Source organism: Saccoglossus kowalevskii, chromosome 8, assembly GCF_978046115.1.
Source record: "Saccoglossus kowalevskii chromosome 8, keSacKowa6.1, whole genome shotgun sequence".
Classification (NCBI taxonomy): Eukaryota; Metazoa; Hemichordata; class Enteropneusta; family Harrimaniidae; genus Saccoglossus; species Saccoglossus kowalevskii.
The window spans coordinates 21,791,369-21,812,088 of record NC_140648.1 but is presented as its reverse complement, the minus strand read 5'-3'; the positions used below and the strand labels follow the sequence as shown (position 1 = coordinate 21,812,088).

Here is a 20,720-nt window from a genome sequence, read left to right as displayed (position 1 = left end):
CTAATCGCCTAGCTTCACGCCACTACACGTCTTCCCCTCGGCCACCGGGCATCCCCAAAAAAGGATGCTTAATAACCGAGCTTATTACGTGCAGAGAACATGAAACCCGTCCACGCGATACGCGCCACACAGCATGGCCAGAATGCGGCAAAGGCCTTCAGATCTGGCTGTAGTAGGATGGTGAAAGTAACGGTACAGCATTTTAACAGTGAATAAGTACTGAGAAATAATTTTTAAACTCATAGTTGCTGTCGACATAGGAAGTAAAGTAAGCAAATAACACCGAATAAACGGCAAGGTAAAGACTATGTCTAATTATAGTAAATACGTACTGCGTGCGTGACTCGAACCGGCGCTCGCGTACGGCACCTAATCGCCTAGCTTCACGCCACTACACGTCTTCCCCTCGGCCACCGGGCATCCCCAAAAAAGGATGCTTAATAACCGAGCTTATTACGTGCAGAGAACATGAAACCCGTCCACGCGATACGCGCCACACAGCATGGCCAGAATGCGGCAAAGGCCTTCAGATCTGGCTGTAGTAGGATGGTGAAAGTAACGGTACAGCATTTTAACAGTGAATAAGTACTGAGAAATAATTTTTAAACTCATAGTTGCTGTCGACATAGGAAGTAAAGTAAGCAAATAACACCGAATAAACGGCAAGGTAAAGACTATGTCTAATTATAGTAAATACGTACTGCGTGCGTGACTCGAACCGGCGCTCGCGTACGGCACCTAATCGCCTAGCTTCACGCCACTACACGTCTTCCCCTCGGCCACCGGGCATCCCCAAAAAAGGATGCTTAATAACCGAGCTTATTACGTGCAGAGAACATGAAACCCGTCCACACGATACGCGCCACACAGCATGGCCAGAATGCGGCAAAGGCCTTCAGATCTGGCTGTAGTAGGATGGTGAAAGTAACGGTACAGCATTTTAACAGTGAATAAGTACTGAGAAATAATTTTTAAACTCATAGTTGCTGTCGACATAGGAAGTAAAGTAAGCAAATAACACCGAATAAACGGCAAGGTAAAGACTATGTCTAATTATAGTAAATACGTACTGCGTGCGTGACTCGAACCGGCGCTCGCGTACGGCACCTAATCGCCTAGCTTCACGCCACTACACGTCTTCCCCTCGGCCACCGGGCATCCCCAAAAAAGGATGCTTAATAACCGAGCTTATTACGTGCAGAGAACATGAAACCCGTCCACGCGATACGCGCCACACAGCATGGCCAGAATGCGGCAAAGGCCTTCAGATCTGGCTGTAGTAGGATGGTGAAAGTAACGGTACAGCATTTTAACAGTGAATAAGTACTGAGAAATAATTTTTAAACTCATAGTTGCTGTCGACATAGGAAGTAAAGTAAGCAAATAACACCGAATAAACGGCAAGGTAAAGACTATGTCTAATTATAGTAAATACGTACTGCGTGCGTGACTCGAACCGGCGCTCGCGTACGGCACCTAATCGCCTAGCTTCACGCCACTACACGTCTTCCCCTCGGCCACCGGGCATCCCCAAAAAAGTACGTATTTACTATAATTAGACATAGTCTTTACCTTGCCGTTTATTCGGTGTTATTTGCTTACTTTACTTCCTATGTCGACAGCAACTATGAGTTTAAAAATTATTTCTCAGTACTTATTCACTGTTAAAATGCTGTACCGTTACTTTCACCATCCTACTACAGCCAGATCTGAAGGCCTTTGCCGCATTCTGGCCATGCTGTGTGGCGCGTATCGCGTGGACGGGTTTCATGTTCTCTGCACGTAATAAGCTCGGTTATTAAGCATCCTTTTTTGGGGATGCCCGGTGGCCGAGGGGAAGACGTGTAGTGGCGTGAAGCTAGGCGATTAGGTGCCGTACGCGAGCGCCGGTTCGAGTCACGCACGCAGTACGTATTTACTATAATTAGACATAGTCTTTTCCTTGCCGTTTATTCGGTGTTATTTGCTTACTTTACTTCCTATGTCGACAGCAACTATGAGTTTAAAAATTATTTCTCAGTACTTATTCACTGTTAAAATGCTGTACCGTTACTTTCACCATCCTACTACAGCCAGATCTGAAGGCCTTTGCCGCATTCTGGCCATGCTGTGTGGCGCGTATCGCGTGGACGGGTTTCATGTTCTCTGCACGTAATAAGCTCGGTTATTAAGCATCCTTTTTTGGGGATGCCCGGTGGCCGAGGGGAAGACGTGTAGTGGCGTGAAGCTAGGCGATTAGGTGCCGTACGCGAGCGCCGGTTCGAGTCACGCACGCAGTACGTATTTACTATAATTAGACATAGTCTTTACCTTGCCGTTTATTTGGTGTTATTTGCTTACTTTACTTCCTATGTCGACAGCAACTATGAGTTTAAAAATTATTTCTCAGTACTTATTCACTGTTAAAATGCTGTACCGTTACTTTCACCATCCTACTACAGCCAGATCTGAAGGCCTTTGCCGCATTCTGGCCATGCTGTGTGGCGCGTATCGCGTGGACGGGTTTCATGTTCTCTGCACGTAATAAGCTCGGTTATTAAGCATCCTTTTTTGGGGATGCCCGGTGGCCGAGGGGAAGACGTGTAGTGGCGTGAAGCTAGGCGATTAGGTGCCGTACGCGAGCGCCGGTTCGAGTCACGCACGCAGTACGTATTTACTATAATTAGACATAGTCTTTACCTTGCCGTTTATTCGGTGTTATTTGCTTACTTTACTTCCTATGTCGACAGCAACTATGAGTTTCTCTGGATAGACAACTTTAAGAAATATTATCACGGATATAAATATAAATGTTCAAAATCCTTTCATTGTAAAAGATACAGTTAAATAAATGTGACGGAAAGAAAGAACCCCGTACAGATCAATTGCTGATACATATGCATCCTTCTCATTTAATCTATATCTGACGGATGCGATAAGGACAATACACATCAGCGCAGAAAAAGTTACAAATAAAGTCAATATATCAGATGTCAGATTTCCAACCAAATTTGTTAGACAAGTGATGATTTTCTCTCAAATGATATGAACAGAACTGCCATCTACCTGATTGCAAACCGCATACAACAGAAAAGCAAAATTATCATCGATGAGCCATTACAATTAATTTTATCAAACAATTCAACAACCTATATTGGAAAAAAACACATGCTTGTTACTAGTATTACTGTATCATGGAGCAAAGGACTGCAAGGATCGTTGTTTTCGTTCTGCCGAAATCAAAGGGAAATCAAATGTGTATTAAGATTTTGAGTGACTCTACATCTATAAGCTCGACAAAAGTATGTCCTCTAACAATTGACCAAGGGCAATTCTGTCTTGTCTGCATGTTCAAAGATCACTATAGACGAATCAAGGTACTATTGAAACCACTGGCCACAAGGCAATGCTATGCTTGTTTAAGGGGACTCAAGGTAGTGTCCATAGTGTCGCTAGTGTCATTATGCAAACATGAGAGGAAGCCGCAAATCATCCATCTCGATAGACTTATTCACAAGTAATGCAGTGAATATGGCATGACAACAGCATGGATCCCAATGAGTGGGACTGGAACGTATATGGCGACATACTTGACACAATTTCTGCGCAAGTTACACTGCTCGAGATAATCTGATGTAAGTGTTCAACAGAATGCGGTACAATGAAATGTAGCTGCAACAAAAGCTTGTGAAAATTGTCAATATAGCAACTGTGACAATATATCCGTCAGTTTCAGATAACGATGAAATAACCGACTAAGTAGCTGTGTAATTATGAAACATGACATCATGACATCATCCATAATGACGTAATTTACCACATAATGACAGTCACCTTCACAAATTTCACCTTTACCAACATTAGATTAAATATAATGTTCAAATGTAGAGTGATGAGAAATTGTAGAATTCAACAGATATGACTAAATTGTGTTCATTTTATACTGATGGTCTAATTTAGCATATGTAAGGTTTCATAATTTTGGTAACATTTTGATAATTTATCATACTTTTCTTTTCGGATTTTTTAATCGCCAACTGCAACTCCTGACGTGAATACGTGCTGGCTAAACCTCTCTATTGTTGTAATTGCACTTATTCTATACTAAACTGTACATCTGTTTAGGAGTATGTATCTAGATTCCTACTAAATTTCACCACGTAAAAAATAAACAATATTCTGGCAATTTAATTTATGCATAGCATATACATCACATTGTTGAAATACAGCTATAGCTAATTCACGTTTATGAAAGAAATCGTTCAATTGTCTGTAACATGACTTGTCAGTCACCCAATCAATCTTTGAAATATCTAATATGACTATAAATATTTATTTTAATTTGAACAGCTGCGTTACTGGTCACTGACTCATTTGCAGAATTAAATCGCCACAGTCTGACAAAGTTCAACATAATTGGAGGATTAGACTCATAATAACCGTATATTATTCACTTATATTTCGTTTCGGAAATTCAAGTGAATCAAAGTGAATTCTGGTGAAAATTGATCGATTACACACTATTGTTGTAGCTGAACGTGTTCTTGTAATTACTAACTAAAGTATTCATGTTTTAGAGAAGAAATAATCTAATAGTACGATTGACGTAGAACCGTGTCACTACGAGTCGACGACAAGCAGTAATTCTTCTTTTACAGCACTAGCATTTTCCTCAGCTGATTAGAATACACGTCTATTATTATTATCTCATGAACAAGCCAAGTTGTCGATTTCTTCAATGATTTTTTAGTTTGTTTTCATTGGCGTTACGTGCATTTTTCCAACCAGTCTGAGTAAATAAATGCTGTACATTTCGTATGGTAAATAAATGCTGTACGTTTCGTATGGTGACATAGTATTACAAACTTGATATATATTGCCGTATAAAAAAAAAACATTCTGTTTTATTCATCTGTGATTTTCGTCTGTTTTGACGGGTATGACATAGAACGACCAGGCTACGTATACAGCCGTAGTTTCTGTTCAAGGAGAAATAACTTGGCTCGTTCATGTGATAATTTAGAATACTCCTTGAAAAGCATTTATCCCAACATAATAAAACTGTCTATGAACTGAAATAAAGTCGAAATTGGATTCGAAACTTAAAATAATAATATTACATATTGCGTGGAACCTGTTTTATGAGAAAACCCCTAATGATATAATAATAATGGCGGTTTCGTTTAATTCGGCGTTTTTGTTGTAAATTGCATAACACACACTTTCAATCACCAAATGTATACTATAGTTGTTTAAATTGAAATAAAACTCCTGATTGTATATTGTATCGAAATATTTGTATGAGTAATAACTACAAAGTGTGCTGGCAAATGAATCCGTTTTAATATACGCGGCCATGATGACTTCCTTTGATGTCAACAGAATGGGTAATTTGTAGTTAACATTGCCTGGCAGAACTCGATATCCATGAATAAATATAAATACAGCAACTTACTATAATTTTGATAGTTTACCGACAGTATGGATGGGCAACAATTCAGGTGGTTCGTACATTTGTTTTTAGTCTTGTCATGGGCATTTAGCGTAAGTAAATTTGTCTGACAATAATTTTGCGATCTATAATTTATCTTTACATTGATACAATACCTATACAGAATATATGTTTTATTATATAATATAGTGATCTGTAATTTGTATTTACAGTATTATATAATTGCATTTAAAATATACAGAAATTGCTTGTTATATAATTTTTATATATTACTATTTACTTCCTTTAGGTTAATACGCAAACAGGTAAGACACGACTTACTGTGTTTATTTTAATTATAGTTATTTATTTATTGTATATTCGGCTATACGTAAGTTGAAAAATAATATTTCTGATATTAACCGACAATTCTATTTCGTTTTTATCTTTTCGCGCCATGTTTTAAAATAATACTTCATAAAGTAACATTGATTTCAAAATACAGAGTGTGGGAATTGGACGCAGTGGATGGATGACGAAAATGGTGGTCTTGTTGACCCTCAACTTGGTGAATTTGAATACCTCCCTGATCTTCGTAGCCTCTATGATTTCTGCGAAACCCCTAGCAGTATTGAGTGCCGTACAGTGCTTGAACCGTATACACTATCGTACGAAACTGGACAGACCATACACTGCGATTTACCTGATGGATTGATATGCTTTCATGAAGACAATGTTTCCCCTTGTATGAACTACAAGATTCGATTGTGTTGCCCGTTGCCATTGGAAAACGGTAAGAATGGCGTCCGTTTTGTATTTTGTTTAACACTTTGTAGTAGCATGAAATACCGGGAAGTTTCAAACTAACTAATAACGACTTGCTTGATTTTATCTATTGTCGATTGTTTATGATAACATGATTCATTAGATTCACAATTCAGAGTATACTTTAGCCACGGATCGACTGTAAAACTGCGTTCAAAATGATAACCATTAGATTTAGTAGGGCAGTTATAATTTGTTGCAAATATTTATGATTTTATTTATATTTATACTAGACGAACTATGTGTTGGTGATAATTTATATAAAATGGTTTGGCAAGGCTCCCTGACGTGGTACGATGCAGACATACAATGCAAGAACCTCTTCGCTCCAAAAGGCTTCGTTGCCGGTTTAGCTAATTTAGAATCTAATGAGGTACGAAACTCTGTGAGAAGGTTCATAAAGAATGTTCCAGGTTTCTCCGACCCAAAAGGGAAAGGCTACTGGATTGGGTGTCACGACGAGGAAAACGAAGGCATATTCGTATGGTTGAATGGAGAGAAGGTTAATGTGCCAGACAGTGCCTGGTATTCCTATCCAAACAACAAATATACCGGTAATTGCGATGCAAAAGATGGGGACCAGGATTGTTGTCAACTGTGGTACGTTGATTCCAATTAGTATATTATGATTGCAAACTTCCTTTTTTTCAAACATTTTCTGAAAAGTCATTCTTCAGGTAATCTCTCCCGTCCTGCAATTACAAATAAATGGGTGTACTCTGTGAGCTTCTTCGTATTGATCCGTCAATTGTCATAATGTTTTTTATAGGGAAAGACCAAAAAACGATCCTTCCTTCAAAATGGATGATTCCTGCTGTACAGACAACAAGGCTTTCATCTGTGAAGTTCGTAAGTTCACTATAATATAATTGAATATCGAAAACGAAATGAACACTTAGAAACAATTATTTTCTCTATTGAAGAGTCAATACGGATAACTGTACTCTGGGTATTTTGGAGCGTTTTTAATTAGTGTTCTTTGATATTGTATGTGAAATATTATTTATTGTAAAATATAAACGTAAACGTGGCATTTTACATTATCCAGACTTTGTGTTGCATCACTGATGTATTAATATCGTTACCTGTTGCGTTTCGTCGGCCCAAAGATGCATAACATGTAATTACGTTAAGAAGCATGCAACATATTCAGTGATATGGGAGACAAAAGACAAAATACGTGGTACTACTACAGAGTACATTTATTACTATTACTCGAAATACTCTGATTATAAAATTTACATTTTATCTCCAGCGGGATATTGCGCACGTCCATAGAAGACGATGTCACAATGGTATATGTGGTTTATAAGACGTGACAATTATACACAATGATAAGTAATCATTTACAATATAAATGATATGTAAATTACCGACACATTCTCAATTAAATTCATCATTCACCAATCAATCAAATGAAGTATTTTTGTTTAATATCTACTGTTTAACACTTTGAACGCAAATCCCAATTAGTGTCACCAAAAAATAATTGATAATGAACATTGAATAGAGTTTGTAGCTAATTTGAAACCGTGTCAGTATCATTTAATATTAACAAAGACATTATAGATTATTTTGGCAGAAAATGCAGCATTTAAAGTATTGCTTGTTACCTCGGTTAGTCTCATTCCCGGGGAATATTTTTATCACTTATTTGAATACGTGTGTGCATTGGCATATGTGTATCATTTGTTCGATTTCATGTGTGTGTGGGGGTGTGAGATGGAATATCTATTTTGCTGCGATTATCCAAATTTGTTGGCTGTTTCTTTGCAATTCGTCGCGTCGATGTGAATCTTTCATCGGATCAATCGTGCCCTGAATTCTAATTATTTATCACGCGGCCATTGAGATATTACGTGCAGATAACAGGAACAGTTAATACACTCCCTAATGATAGCGTACATGTAAGTATCATGCTTTCTACACTGTCTTGTTTTCATGGACATCTTCCATTTCTGGGGGAAAAACTACGCTTGCTAAGAACATGACTGTTTCTTCGAAGGCTTGATCGTAAATAATAACTTATACACTTCATATACAAACACTACAAACACATTAAGCGCATATTAATCAAGCAAAACGGGATTCTAACTCGAGACTTCAGCAAATAATAAGCAAGTAAGCAGACACATATCGCATTGCACCGTACTCAACGTTACTTTTATACTTAACAATTTAATATAACATGAAAAAGAAATTAGATCGATACACACTGGTGCGAAGTAACCATATAAACGCATATATACAATGATGCTATCTTTCGATAATGGGCGATTAAACATTCAATCATAAACACAACAGGAAATGCTGGAATTGGTTTGTATTTATGACTTAGTTTGTGTTCAGTTATATTGGCATAGCAACATCGGGGAGAGTTAACAAATGAATCGAGAACTCGAGAACTGTTAATGTTCAAGTACACTGCAAAACACGCGACTCCACTTCACAAAATAAATTAGAATATTAATTGCCTGTAATCACATATGAAATGGCATATCGGGTCAGGCGTTGTCCATAAAATCGTCGTACGTTGACTCACGGAGTCTTTCATATCCTGAAACATGCTACTGTTAGTACTGCTCCTGTGCATTTTCTCTTTCACATCTTTGCAAAAGGTAAGATGTCACAAAATACATTTATTCTCTTCGATTACTGCGAGTATATAACTTATAATATTAATTAAGATGTATTTTCGATTTGCTAATATATTGCATAACCGATATTGTCAATGCATAAACATATTCTTTTTTATTTCTATTACTTCAGACAAATGCGGCAGAAGAAGGTGTAGTACTTATTATTTTTTTTTATCATCTTTATTTATTTATTCAATATATATTATATAGTCATAATTGTTTTGCTATTTACAGCAACAGTATGCAGTATCATTCATTATAATCGCAAAGTTGTTTAGTTTACAAGTGTTGCACCACGAGTAAATCAGACCCATTTAAAGCAAGGTTATTCTTAAATTGCGAGTGCAAATTTTCTCTCATATTTTCATCACGATTGATTTATCAGCACTGGTCATTATCAGACCATCGATGTTCCTTTCACAAATAAAACACACGCTCATAGTGGCCACGCAGAAACAACAACCGTTGCAGTGTAACTAATCGCACGTTAACACTAGTTAACGGACGTTGTCCAGGTGCAACGTTCACCAGTCTTCGGATTTCGATCTGTTAGTGGCGTTTGGCTTTGAATTAAATGTTTGTTGATATTTGAACCGTAATAAATCAGTAGCATCGATGTTGAAGTGTTACAGTTGTCGCAATGCGCCGCGTTCGAGATGAACACCATGAGCCGTGAACAACGCTTTGACAACTCCAACACGAAAATCCTACACTACACAGTGACTGTGGCGCTTTATAATATCTGGTGCGTGTGTATCAGTGTTTCATATGTATTTGTTTTGACGATAGTTAACGCATTTTTTGTTCCACCAGCCTGTGATGTATGGACCGAATGGATGGACGACGAGAATGGCGGTCTGGTTGACTTTGAAGCAGTAGGTGAATTTGAATTGATAGAAGATCTTCGTCTAAATTATCAAATTTGTGACTCGCCCTCTGAGATGGAGTGTCGTGCCGCGGTAGAGCCGTACACTCCGTGGGACCAGACATCACAAACTCTACAGTGTCATTTATCGTTTGGTTTGATATGTTTCCATGATGACAACCATTAATTTATGTCAGAACTACGAAGTACGCGTGTTTTGTCCATGTTCTGTCCAGAATGTGGCATATAATGATTCTGCTGAAGGTACGTCTTCTAATTTGACGGCATGTAGAGAAACTTTTCAAAATTGTATTTCGTGTGTGTACATCAGTGGCAATGAAACTACGCTAGATTACGAAATCCGATGTTTGGATATGAATCGTAATAAGAGCCCATTATATTGCGTATATTTTTAGCTACACAGTGAACTAATTTTAGTACAGAGATTCGATTAAAATGACGACTGTATGTTTCTGTACACATATTGGCAGGGTAGCTAGTATCCATTTTCATTGATAAAAATCGTCCAAGTGGTCTCGGCGTTTATCGGCTAGGGTGTAACTTACATAAATGTGTATCTTTATGTATATCTTCATGGATAGTGTGATAACCTATCACATCATGAAGCATGTTGTTGTACTGTAGATAAATGTACTAGGAAGTTGTATGCCGTTTGAAAATTGTCAAAATATTTTTATATTAAAGTGTTGATATTGTTAAACAATTAGGCAATAATTAAGTATTCACATTGAAATGAGAATTTAAGTTCATCACTAGTTAATAAAATCTTTACTCAACATACATATCTCGTTGCAGCTGCGGTTGTGAAATTTATTAATGGGAATTGCTATAGTGCTACTCTGAACTACTTTTGATATTCTTTTTTCAGACGAACTTTGTATTGGAGACGATTTGTTCAAGGTATTTCTCAGCCCAATCATGATGTGGAAATCAGCTGATGACTACTGTAGAGATCAGTATAGTATTGATGGGTTTGATTCATCGCTGGCTGTTTTAGAGAAGTAAGAAGTACGCAATACACTGCGCACGTTTTTGATGTCATCGACAGTGTACAGTCATCCACCTAAACACGGTTATTGGATTGGTTGCAACGATCGGGACATAGAAGGTACCTTTACGTGGACCACCGGGGAAGCTATGAAAACGCAAGATATGGTATGGTCCCCAAACAATCCCAACAACAAGGTCAATCTCAGGTGCGCGGATGAAGATCATGACCAAGATTGCTGTCAACTCTGGTAAATATTTCTTAGTTATTACGTTTTCATATAAGACATTGATTTTTATTATCTTGTGTCTAATACTCGGATGAAACTTGTGTTAGAGTATCAAGATAATTTTTATATTTACATTCATATTGAAGTATATTATGTTAATATCACGTTGAAATGTTGAACATACATTACTCATACATACAGTCTGTTGTTAACGTTGATTGATTGATTGATTGATTACTAGTGGTAAGTAAATTCGGTGAGCAATATTTTGTAAGTCAGCAGAAATTTGACTGATTCGAATGATCGATCGATCGATTGATTGATTGATTTTCTGTGCATTAAATTCAAAAGCACAAACTGTACAAAATAATAAGAATTCGAACGCATCGAATCAAAGCAGTTATCATTATCGTTACACTCATCGGCACCGACATCGCAGTATTCAGATGACTAATTCAGAAAGTTTGTTTTCTTCAAGGGAATATCCGAGAACCGACCCAGTATTCAAAATTGACGATGAGTGTTGCACAAAAAAGAAAGGATTCATTTGCGAAATCCGTAAGTTTTTTGTCTGTTTTGATTTGCGTATACTTATATGCGGTCACCACGCAATGTGCAATGGACACGTTGCTCAACTCGTTTCGCGTAATACGTTGTTTCTGATACGAATATTGGTGGGGTCCTTTTTACTGTGAGTAAAATTGGCAAAATGGTTTTAGTTTTGTCAAAAACATCGTAATAATGAATTATGAATTTCACATAGACTTACCAAATGTCCAATGCTCGTGTTCACACAGAAACTTAACAAACTTATCAATATTACTGCAAATCGTTATATAATTAGTATCTAGGTTGTGAACAGTTGTCACTTATGATATTATTTATTTATAATCATGCTATAATATTTGCTCCAAGTCAGCGGTTATTTAATTGCCAATCAATTTCTCCGCTTGATTGAAAGTACAGCCTGTGATAATAAGATCTGTCTAATCATTTATGAGAAAGTGCACATGTATGGTTGACGCATAAATATATTACCATGGTAGCCAAGCAAAATAAATGTGTCAGTTTCCAAGAATTCCCAAATCATTCTCACATGGACCAGACTTTCCAATCTTCGCTGTATTTCGCATTTAATTTAGGTATTTTTTTCTAAGTCAATAATGACTGGACAAATGGTTTACAGATATATTTTATTCGCACTTGCTGTTTATAACCTTTAAATATAATTACAACTCTTCATTTTTTAGGAGGAAAATGTGCCAACTGATCCAGTGTTATGTGTATAAGTTATACTCTTATACTGCTCTGCTGTCTGGAATATAACGTCGGCATCTATAATTGGCCTCATTATCTATAATAGAAGTAGATACATTATTTGCATTTGATGAGTTTATGATGCGTGTCACTGAAGTTTGTTTGTAGACCTACTATTTGACATGCGTTTCCATGTGGAAACGACGACTACGTTGCTATGATTTGCATAAATTGAATCACCTGGGCTACTGAAATGTCCGAGTGATAAAACGAGTCGCTTACCTACCAGCCGTAGTTTCGCGGCTCCAGTGTCATTTATGAACATCTCCCCTAGCCGAGCAGTACGAATCAGTAAATGTCAAAACGTTTAACATACGCTTAGTGAAGAAAGTAAACAAGAAATATAGAATGGGAAAAATATGTTTAGTGAACTGTGGAGTCTTGAAAAACTTCAGATTCAATGATGAAGTGGAGTCCGTAAATGCGACTTCAGACGAAAACGCACTTTTGCTGATATCTGATGAACCAATCCTAAACATTCATATTTACTATAATTACAAACAATATATATTGTCAAATCACCAAACAGGGCATTAGAATGTGCATTATGCACTTTACCACACGGAACTGCCATGATTAATAGGAGGACAAGAAAACAAATCACGGCACCGTGGAATGTTGAGTCGTACTCCTAGTTTCTGAGGAAGTTGGTTATAAATTGCGCGTCAGTGCTATTCACAAACCGAAGATAAGTGAATAAAACATTCCATGACGTCACGAGTACCAAACAGCTCTATGAAGTGATATTTTATGAGCAAACTTCTGTGAATTGTGAACCACGCGTATGAATTGAATGATAATTTTAGTTAGTTACGCGTGGCATCTAGGCGCGTTAGGTTTTGGTAATCGGCAGACATTGTATCCTTTTCAGCGATATGTTATTATAGTTGCACCAACCGAGTATTTTTAGTTATCAAGTTCGAAATCTTCGTATTACGGCGATTAAAACGGCACTGTTGCACGATTTGGTCTCATATAATATAGTTTGACGTCACAAAGTTAGGAACATTTTGTCACTGTGACTGTACGCATGAAGGTTGTATGACAACTCTAGGTTTATATACAGCCTGATAACTACGGATTGTGTTGAAATAAGTGTATTTTCGTTTCGTTTTGTTGAAGTCGGTTGATGTTAAAACAATTTCATTGTTTACGTACTGTGAAAAAAGCAAGTTATAAATATACAATCCCAGGATGACGTAGGCAAACATGTTAATGTGTTGTCTGAACTATTTAATATTGTCACTAATTATTATCACGCGTTAAAAATGCGAACACAGCTTGTTTTTATATTCATTTGTTTACACAACATTTCATGGTCATGTTTATACAACATTTCATGGACATATTTTGTGTAATTGGCGTGGTCTAACTCGGGATCGGGAACGTCACTTAAACTTTACAGTCAAATAAGATGCACACAACGAAATACGTTTCAACTCTCGTCTTAGTCGGTCAGTCGAGCACTCTATAAGACACAGCGCCCTGGGGAAAAGTCCCCAAGACTATCGCAAGGCTGACCCAAGACTCGCCCAAGTCTGCGTCAAGACTCTCCAGGACTGCGTCTGTCCTGGTGTACTCGCCAAGACCAACTAAAAACAACTTTATTCACTTTCAAAACCTTAACCAATTACAAAGAAGTATTAAGACTCTAAGGCGTGGCCTTCAATCATACAGCCAATCACACTAAGTACTGAACACGTCATATATTTTGATTAATCGTTCACTACATTAATAACTGCGAATACCAACTGTCAGAAATAGCAGTCCGAATAGCGACGGTTATCTCGTAATTAGTTCCAAATCACTGAGTCGAGTTCCGTCCAGGACCTCAAATGGGCCTAAACGATGACAGACATAACACAGCCATTCGCTCGTAATCAACTAATTAAGTCGATCAACAGACACGTGCAAACAATTTCATCATAGTAACTGCACCACACCTAGAGCGCCATGTTATAACTTTGTATTTATTTCACCGAAACATTTCATTATTCGTAAATGTATATCTAATCAGAATAATGCCGTACGGATATAGATATTTTCAAACAAACACAATAAGGAGGTATAGATGGTCCCGGGCAGTTTGATACGAAAGTTTCTATATATGCTGCATGCATCCTACACTAAAATGAATTTTTATTAATCTCTTATTTCACAATCCATCCATGTTACGTATTACCTCTAAATATGACATTACGTTACTGTTTCACTGCTGGAATAAGATAACACATGGTTATAAACAAATGTTTCCATTACATGCGGAAGTCGAATACGTCAGTTTGATATAATCACGAATACTGTAACAATACATTTTAATTTACGGCATTTAATTTATTATAATATTGCGTCATATTTATTAGCAATTTATTTGAAATGTTGTCATCGTAAGGTCAAGTGAAATGTACGTTGCCACACACTTTAATAATCTGTTAATGAATCACGTTATTCTATATGATTGATGTCCCAAGTTATAATTTTGTTATCCAACATTGTATCGCATGTGATTGATTCGCACGTGTTAAAAAAAAGTGTTCCAGGAACCAACGTTATATAAAACGATTAGATAGTGTGCGTTTTTGAAATGTACGTTACAAATAAAAACTGCCTACCGCATGTACTGGGAGAGAATACGAGGACCAATCTACGCTAATAGAAATATCTGTGTTGATTATTGGGCAAAATATATGCAGATGAAAAAAAATTACCTTGACGGAGACTAAACTGGTGCAAAAATAGAAAAAAATAACTTCAATCTTACTATGGTCTTCCTTGTGGTTAAAACAATATGTAACATGTTCCAAATCACTATTGTGCTATTACTTGGTGATTTGTATGCCGTGTTTGTGTGAGATCAGTAATTACCACACGATCTAGTAGAACGTATAAAACCATTATATGCCGTGCATGACTTCGGACGATGCTCTTTGTTTAGCTTAAATACACGTTAATCACGATAACTTCAGCAACATAATATTATTTATGATCATCAATTGTGACTTTTTTCCCACTGAATTAACTTGCTTTACCCTCAACTAATTTTTGCAATCTTTGATTATGCATAACTTAATATAGTAAATTGTATTCGGAGCATTTTAAACTCACTCGTACACAGTGTATATGTGCTCATTATTTACACTTGTTCTGCCTCTAGTTATTATTATATTCTGTGCATGGATATATCACTCTGACAGTGAGCTAGTATTAATTTATGGTAGGGTATCTCTCTATAGGCGTGTCCAGCGAGTTAAACAGAACACGTTTGAAAAAAAAAAACATTGCGATAGCCGCGCTTGTTAAGAGATTTAGTTCAAAGGCAAGATTCAGAAAAATTCGACTCTGGGCAAGAAACTTGTGGATTTTACATATTAAGTACATAATAACAACATAACATATTAATAAATAATAATAAAGGAGTGAATTCCTGAATGGGCGTGGTTATTACTTTCAGGTCATACGTGTACGGACTGTCATCTCACATACAATGCCACGGCGTAAAAGAACGTGATATCTATCCATACATAATAGTAACGTCTGGTCCCACACAGTGGCACAACATTGTTGATGTCACGATCATTAAATATTATTTATGAAAATTGTTATCACTATTCACAGACAAAAGGTACATGGGTAACGTATATTTTTCAGGGATGTTTTATTTTTCAGGGATGTTTTTTCCAACCATACAAGGAATTATACAATACTGAATATGAAACGGTTTTGAGCTTATGTTTTACACATACTTGGTTTTTAAACGCTGGTAACTTGATAATAAAAAGTACTTCTATTTACGGACTTTCTAATCGCCAATTGCATCTTCTTCTAATTGTATTTAGACAGTATGTTGCAGATCAATTAAACCCTGTCCAAAGTTGTATCTAGGTAAATACACGTCACCACGCAATAATGCGCTGTGTTATTCTACATCTTCGTATTATACCTCGTCGCTTGGCAACTCGTCAAAATTCCCCGATCATCCAATTGTCGTGCAACCTATTAATAAGTCAATGTTCTTGTTTTGATCAGGAGTACAACTCAGTACAAATTGAATAAATTCAGGGTATTCTCGTTTATAATAGTCCAATATATCGACTCAATTAACCTAGCATTTGTAAAACGTGTCAATGAATTTTCCACACACACTACCATTAATTGATTGATAAACAAATTGGATTCTTCCAATCTGTAAAGATGTACATACTAAATAACGAAGTCGATCTGCGTACGTATCAGCGATGTCCTGGGAACTTCAGACAAAATGCCTATTAAATTCAATGGCTATGTTAACCGCATATTAGCTGTACCAACATCCTGGTATTAATAGCATTTACATTGAATAATTCAACATACAAAATCAAGACTATTTGAAGTACATAGACAATTTCACTATGTAATAAATAATTACACTTTTCAAAATTTGGTCTTCAAAGTAAATTGACTTGTGTACTTGAAAGCCAAGAGTTTATTATTACTTTGCCGCAAAAAGAAAAAAAATATCCTAGGTACCTTCTATAAAGAATTCGGTATATCATACCATGCCAAATGTAATTAGTTTTCAGTGTTCTTTTTATGAATTTTGAGTTTGTCAAAGTTATAATCACTGATTTCCTATACTAGTATAATTATTAAAGCAAACTCAATAAGTTTAATATATGTCTCGACACGCAATTCGTGTTTATTGTACACATTTTTTAATCATATGATAATAATCATATATTACAAATTACTTACTCAATGAGGGGAATGCACGTTGATAAAATGGATACACGTTGTCATGTATGTCATATCACGGCCCAAAAAATGACGATTAGGATACCACTGATGTTTGAATGGCTATGCTGGTTAATCGTATTGCAACAGGTAAGTATACTTAAATCAAGCGAAATTTTCCTTTGAATTCCATATACAAACTTCGTTGTATTGAAAGATTATCTCCAAGGGAAGATAACTAATGATTTATTTTTTTCGACTTTATAAATTTGCTAACTATATATACTGTTATAATTTTTGTTTTGAAAAACAATTGCAATTGCAACTAAGTGTCAAAGCTAATTTAAAAAAAAATATGTTTGATCTTCAAAAAAAGTAATTTATTATTTTTCATATAGTATCAATTTATTACACATTAATACATCCAAGGTTTATATTGCATGAACTCAATAATCAAATATCCGATGGCATTGTCAAAATTCACTCGTAAAACTACTCGTGAATAACTATATTGCTATATAAAGGGCAATCAATAGTTTCTGCAAGTGAACATTCACAGCCAAGAAGATGAAAAACCCCGCGGCAGAGATATTACAATACTGCAAATCAGTCCGGGCATTTTTGTTTGCATTTCCACTTGCTCCAGAACCTGTTTCTATTTCCTCCACACCCCGAGTAGATAAAAGGTTCACACGTTCCCGTTGATTGGTCGAAATACCATCGTAGTAGCATTGCTCTACAGTGACCTGAATGTGACAAACCTGTACATCGATTCTTATCTGTGAAATACAAAATAATTATATCATACGTAGAACATACACGTTACATCTTATACTCGTACAGTTTTGATGCGCCGTATAACAGTACGGCATGAAATATAAATTTTGAGGATATACTTCAAGAACAATATTATGCAGATGGAAATGTGGCTGTGCACTTCTGTATTATATGTCGGATACTTCTCATTAATCAAAGGGAAACTGTAAAAATATATATATATATGCATACCATGCTGACACTTTTTCATATGCTGTACATATATATTGTGTCGGTTTGTGCAGGCGGTTACACGCAATGAGCATTCGTTTCGATAAGTATTACCGTCAGAGCCACACACTGGTATATACCCTTTATAACACACGAATGGACAGACGCATCTACCCCATTTGCACTGCGCATAAAATCCGCATCTCATCGACGCACATGGATCGGGATTTTGTCCTGAAAATGAATTAAATTAGTTAATCTAAGGCAATCAGTCACTAAATTTAAGTCTAGCCACACTGCCTGAAATACTATAAAAAATTATCGGGGATTTATTCCCAAAAGCATGCAGTGGCTAAGCGCTATGCTTCAGAAAAATGTCTATCCGCTCCAGATTATTTATTTTTATAGATGAAACTATCATATCCCATTGTCTTACTTGTGTATCTAGAAAGTTTGTTTATTTATTTAGTTCCTGGCCACCTCGTTTTGTTTCAGTTACTATAGATACCAAATCATGATGCAAATGCTATAGCCTGCCTGACATACAGCTTATATGCAAACTTAAATTTACCGGCACAATCCAGTACGCTACCATCATCATTGGTAACTTTTGCCTTACATTCCGCACAGTAATCAACTTCACATCGTGCGTATGGATATCGCTCGCACTGAGTGACTTCGCAGGGGTTTGTCGGACATTGTACAGACATAGTACCATCTGGGCAAATGAACGTGTCCTGGGGAATGGCATCTGTCGCGTATGTCGCTGAAATATGTAAAAGAACAAAGTTTGGTTTATACATGATTTAACGAGAACACGCACATGGAAGTACTGTAATTTTGGGCGTGCGTATAATATGCAATATGCCGAATACTTCTGATTATTCAAAACGCATCTACCCCTTTTGCACTGTGCATAAAATCCACATCTTATTGTCGCACATGGATCATCATTTTGTTCTGAAAATGAATTAATAGGTGAACATAAGAAATCGGTCATGAATATCGGGTATATATTTCTACAAACATACTAATATGGCTGAGCGTTATATTTGAGAAAAAATATCATATCAAATATATTATCATCTGAAAGTAGTTGTATGTTTGTTTGTTTATTTATTTTCTGACTAGCTTAATTTGTATCTGGATAGTATATATATATAATGAATTATAATGTAGCTGTTAAAGCCTGTCAGCGTATAATAGTTATTACCAGAGCAGTCCAATACGCTACCATCATCGTCGATGAATGTTGTCTTACATCCCCCACAATAATCAACCTCGCATCGTGCGTATGGATATCGCTCGCACTGAGTGACTTCACAGGGGTTCGTTAGACATTGTACAGAGTTGGTACCGTCGGGGCGGGTGAATGTGTCCTGGAAATGAACATTTTTTGAGCACTGTATAAGTATGAAAGTAATTAAACAATATACAAATACACGGGTCAGAGAGAGAGGATAATTGAAATGTTAAATGTCGTTTTTTATGACACAGATCTAATTTCCAATTCCATTAACATCGGTTTGCAATAACATGTAGTATAAAAAATGTGCGATAACAATGTATATTATCACAATGTTTGTTTTTTTTTGGGTAACAGACGTTTAAGAAAGATATTCTGAAATCTAATCTATGCTCGATAATATGACATACTCACCACAGCCCTGCATACAATAAAACTACATGCTGCCCCAATCGATATTCTCAATAAAACTGGTAGCGTCCGCATCTTGATTACCTAAAATTATCCATATAAATCTATATGTGTATCAATAGAATAGTTGACGTTAAAATGACAATAAATTACGACACTCTGCCTTACTGTACAAACGCGAATGTAAAGCAACGGCGTTGGGCAGTATAAGCGCATCATACGATATACCTGTTGTAATAACTAAAGTAAACAAGGCCTTTTATTAAAGGTAAATTCGAGTATGTCAGTTATAGTTATGTCACCTCCTAATCAAACACATATGGGCTTGAGATGTTATTCCATTTCTATACTCCAAAGATTAACATTTTGTTTAGTAGATTTTATAATTACGCGGGCACTTAGTAACATATGATTTGAGATACAGTACAGATGAAGAGTTGTTATAATGATGATGTCAAAATATTTCCTCGTGACGGTAATAATTTTATAAATGTTCCCTGTATCAGTAGCATTTACTGTTTCATAATTACCTAATTTATTCATATCATGAAATGAATCAGTGAAAATTACATTAAACAGTAAATCAATTAGACTTGCGTATAGTCTCTTGCTTATTTTCTGGTGTTTTGTTCAATAAAATAAAATATTAAGAGAGAGTGTTACTGCGAAATAACCATTGCAAGGGACACACGTCTCGTGTTTATACCGCTGTAACCTGGCTTTCGCCATGTGTACACTCACATGATAAATTATTTTATAGAAAACACCAAAATAAATTACAAGAGAATGTTATCAAGTGTAAACTTCATCAGTATATCATCATAGATTTAGTGAAATACCATGACATTGGAAGTAATTCTAGTTTTGCCGCCCTCTCTGGCAATTCTGTCTTTGGTCTGTGTTAAATAGGGATTTCATGATGGTGCAGGTTTGTAATAAAACCATGTATAATTTCACGTGTGTTTATTAGTTTGTTTATTTTTTATCTGCAATCAAATATACTATATCATTTGACTATGACAATTGTTTGTGAAAAGCCATTGTGTCAACACAGGTGGCGCTATTCAGCACA

The 20,720-nt window shown here is 36.3% G+C and overlaps 2 protein-coding genes across 3 annotated transcripts; both read left to right on the top strand.

Moving 5' to 3' along the window:
- Nucleotides 1–5,458: 5,458 nt before the first annotated feature.
- Nucleotides 5,459–7,651, top strand: LOC146739396 (salivary C-type lectin 2-like). 2 transcript variants are annotated; one of them, XM_085502346.1, is made up of 6 exons: nt 5,459–5,523; nt 5,721–5,736; nt 5,916–5,978; nt 6,469–6,835; nt 7,005–7,084; nt 7,491–7,651. In XM_085502346.1, the coding sequence occupies exons 1-6, from the start codon at nt 5,461–5,463 to the stop codon at nt 7,511–7,513; spliced, it is 612 nt and encodes a 203-aa protein (XP_085358472.1). In that variant the 5' UTR covers nt 5,459–5,460; the 3' UTR covers nt 7,514–7,651. The 2 variants fall into 2 exon arrangements, with proteins under 2 accessions (XP_085358472.1, XP_085358471.1); XM_085502345.1 differs by having other exon boundaries at nt 5,916–6,203.
- A 2,092-nt stretch (nt 7,652–9,743) lies between these two features.
- On the top strand, nt 9,744–12,324 carry LOC146739395 (lectin BRA-3-like). Its single transcript, XM_085502347.1, has 4 exons — nt 9,744–10,003; nt 10,629–10,998; nt 11,456–11,535; nt 12,228–12,324. The coding sequence occupies exons 2-4, from the start codon at nt 10,796–10,798 to the stop codon at nt 12,245–12,247; spliced, it is 303 nt and encodes a 100-aa protein (XP_085358473.1). The 5' UTR covers nt 9,744–10,003; nt 10,629–10,795; the 3' UTR covers nt 12,248–12,324.
- The last annotated feature ends 8,396 nt before the right edge of the window (nt 12,325–20,720 follow it).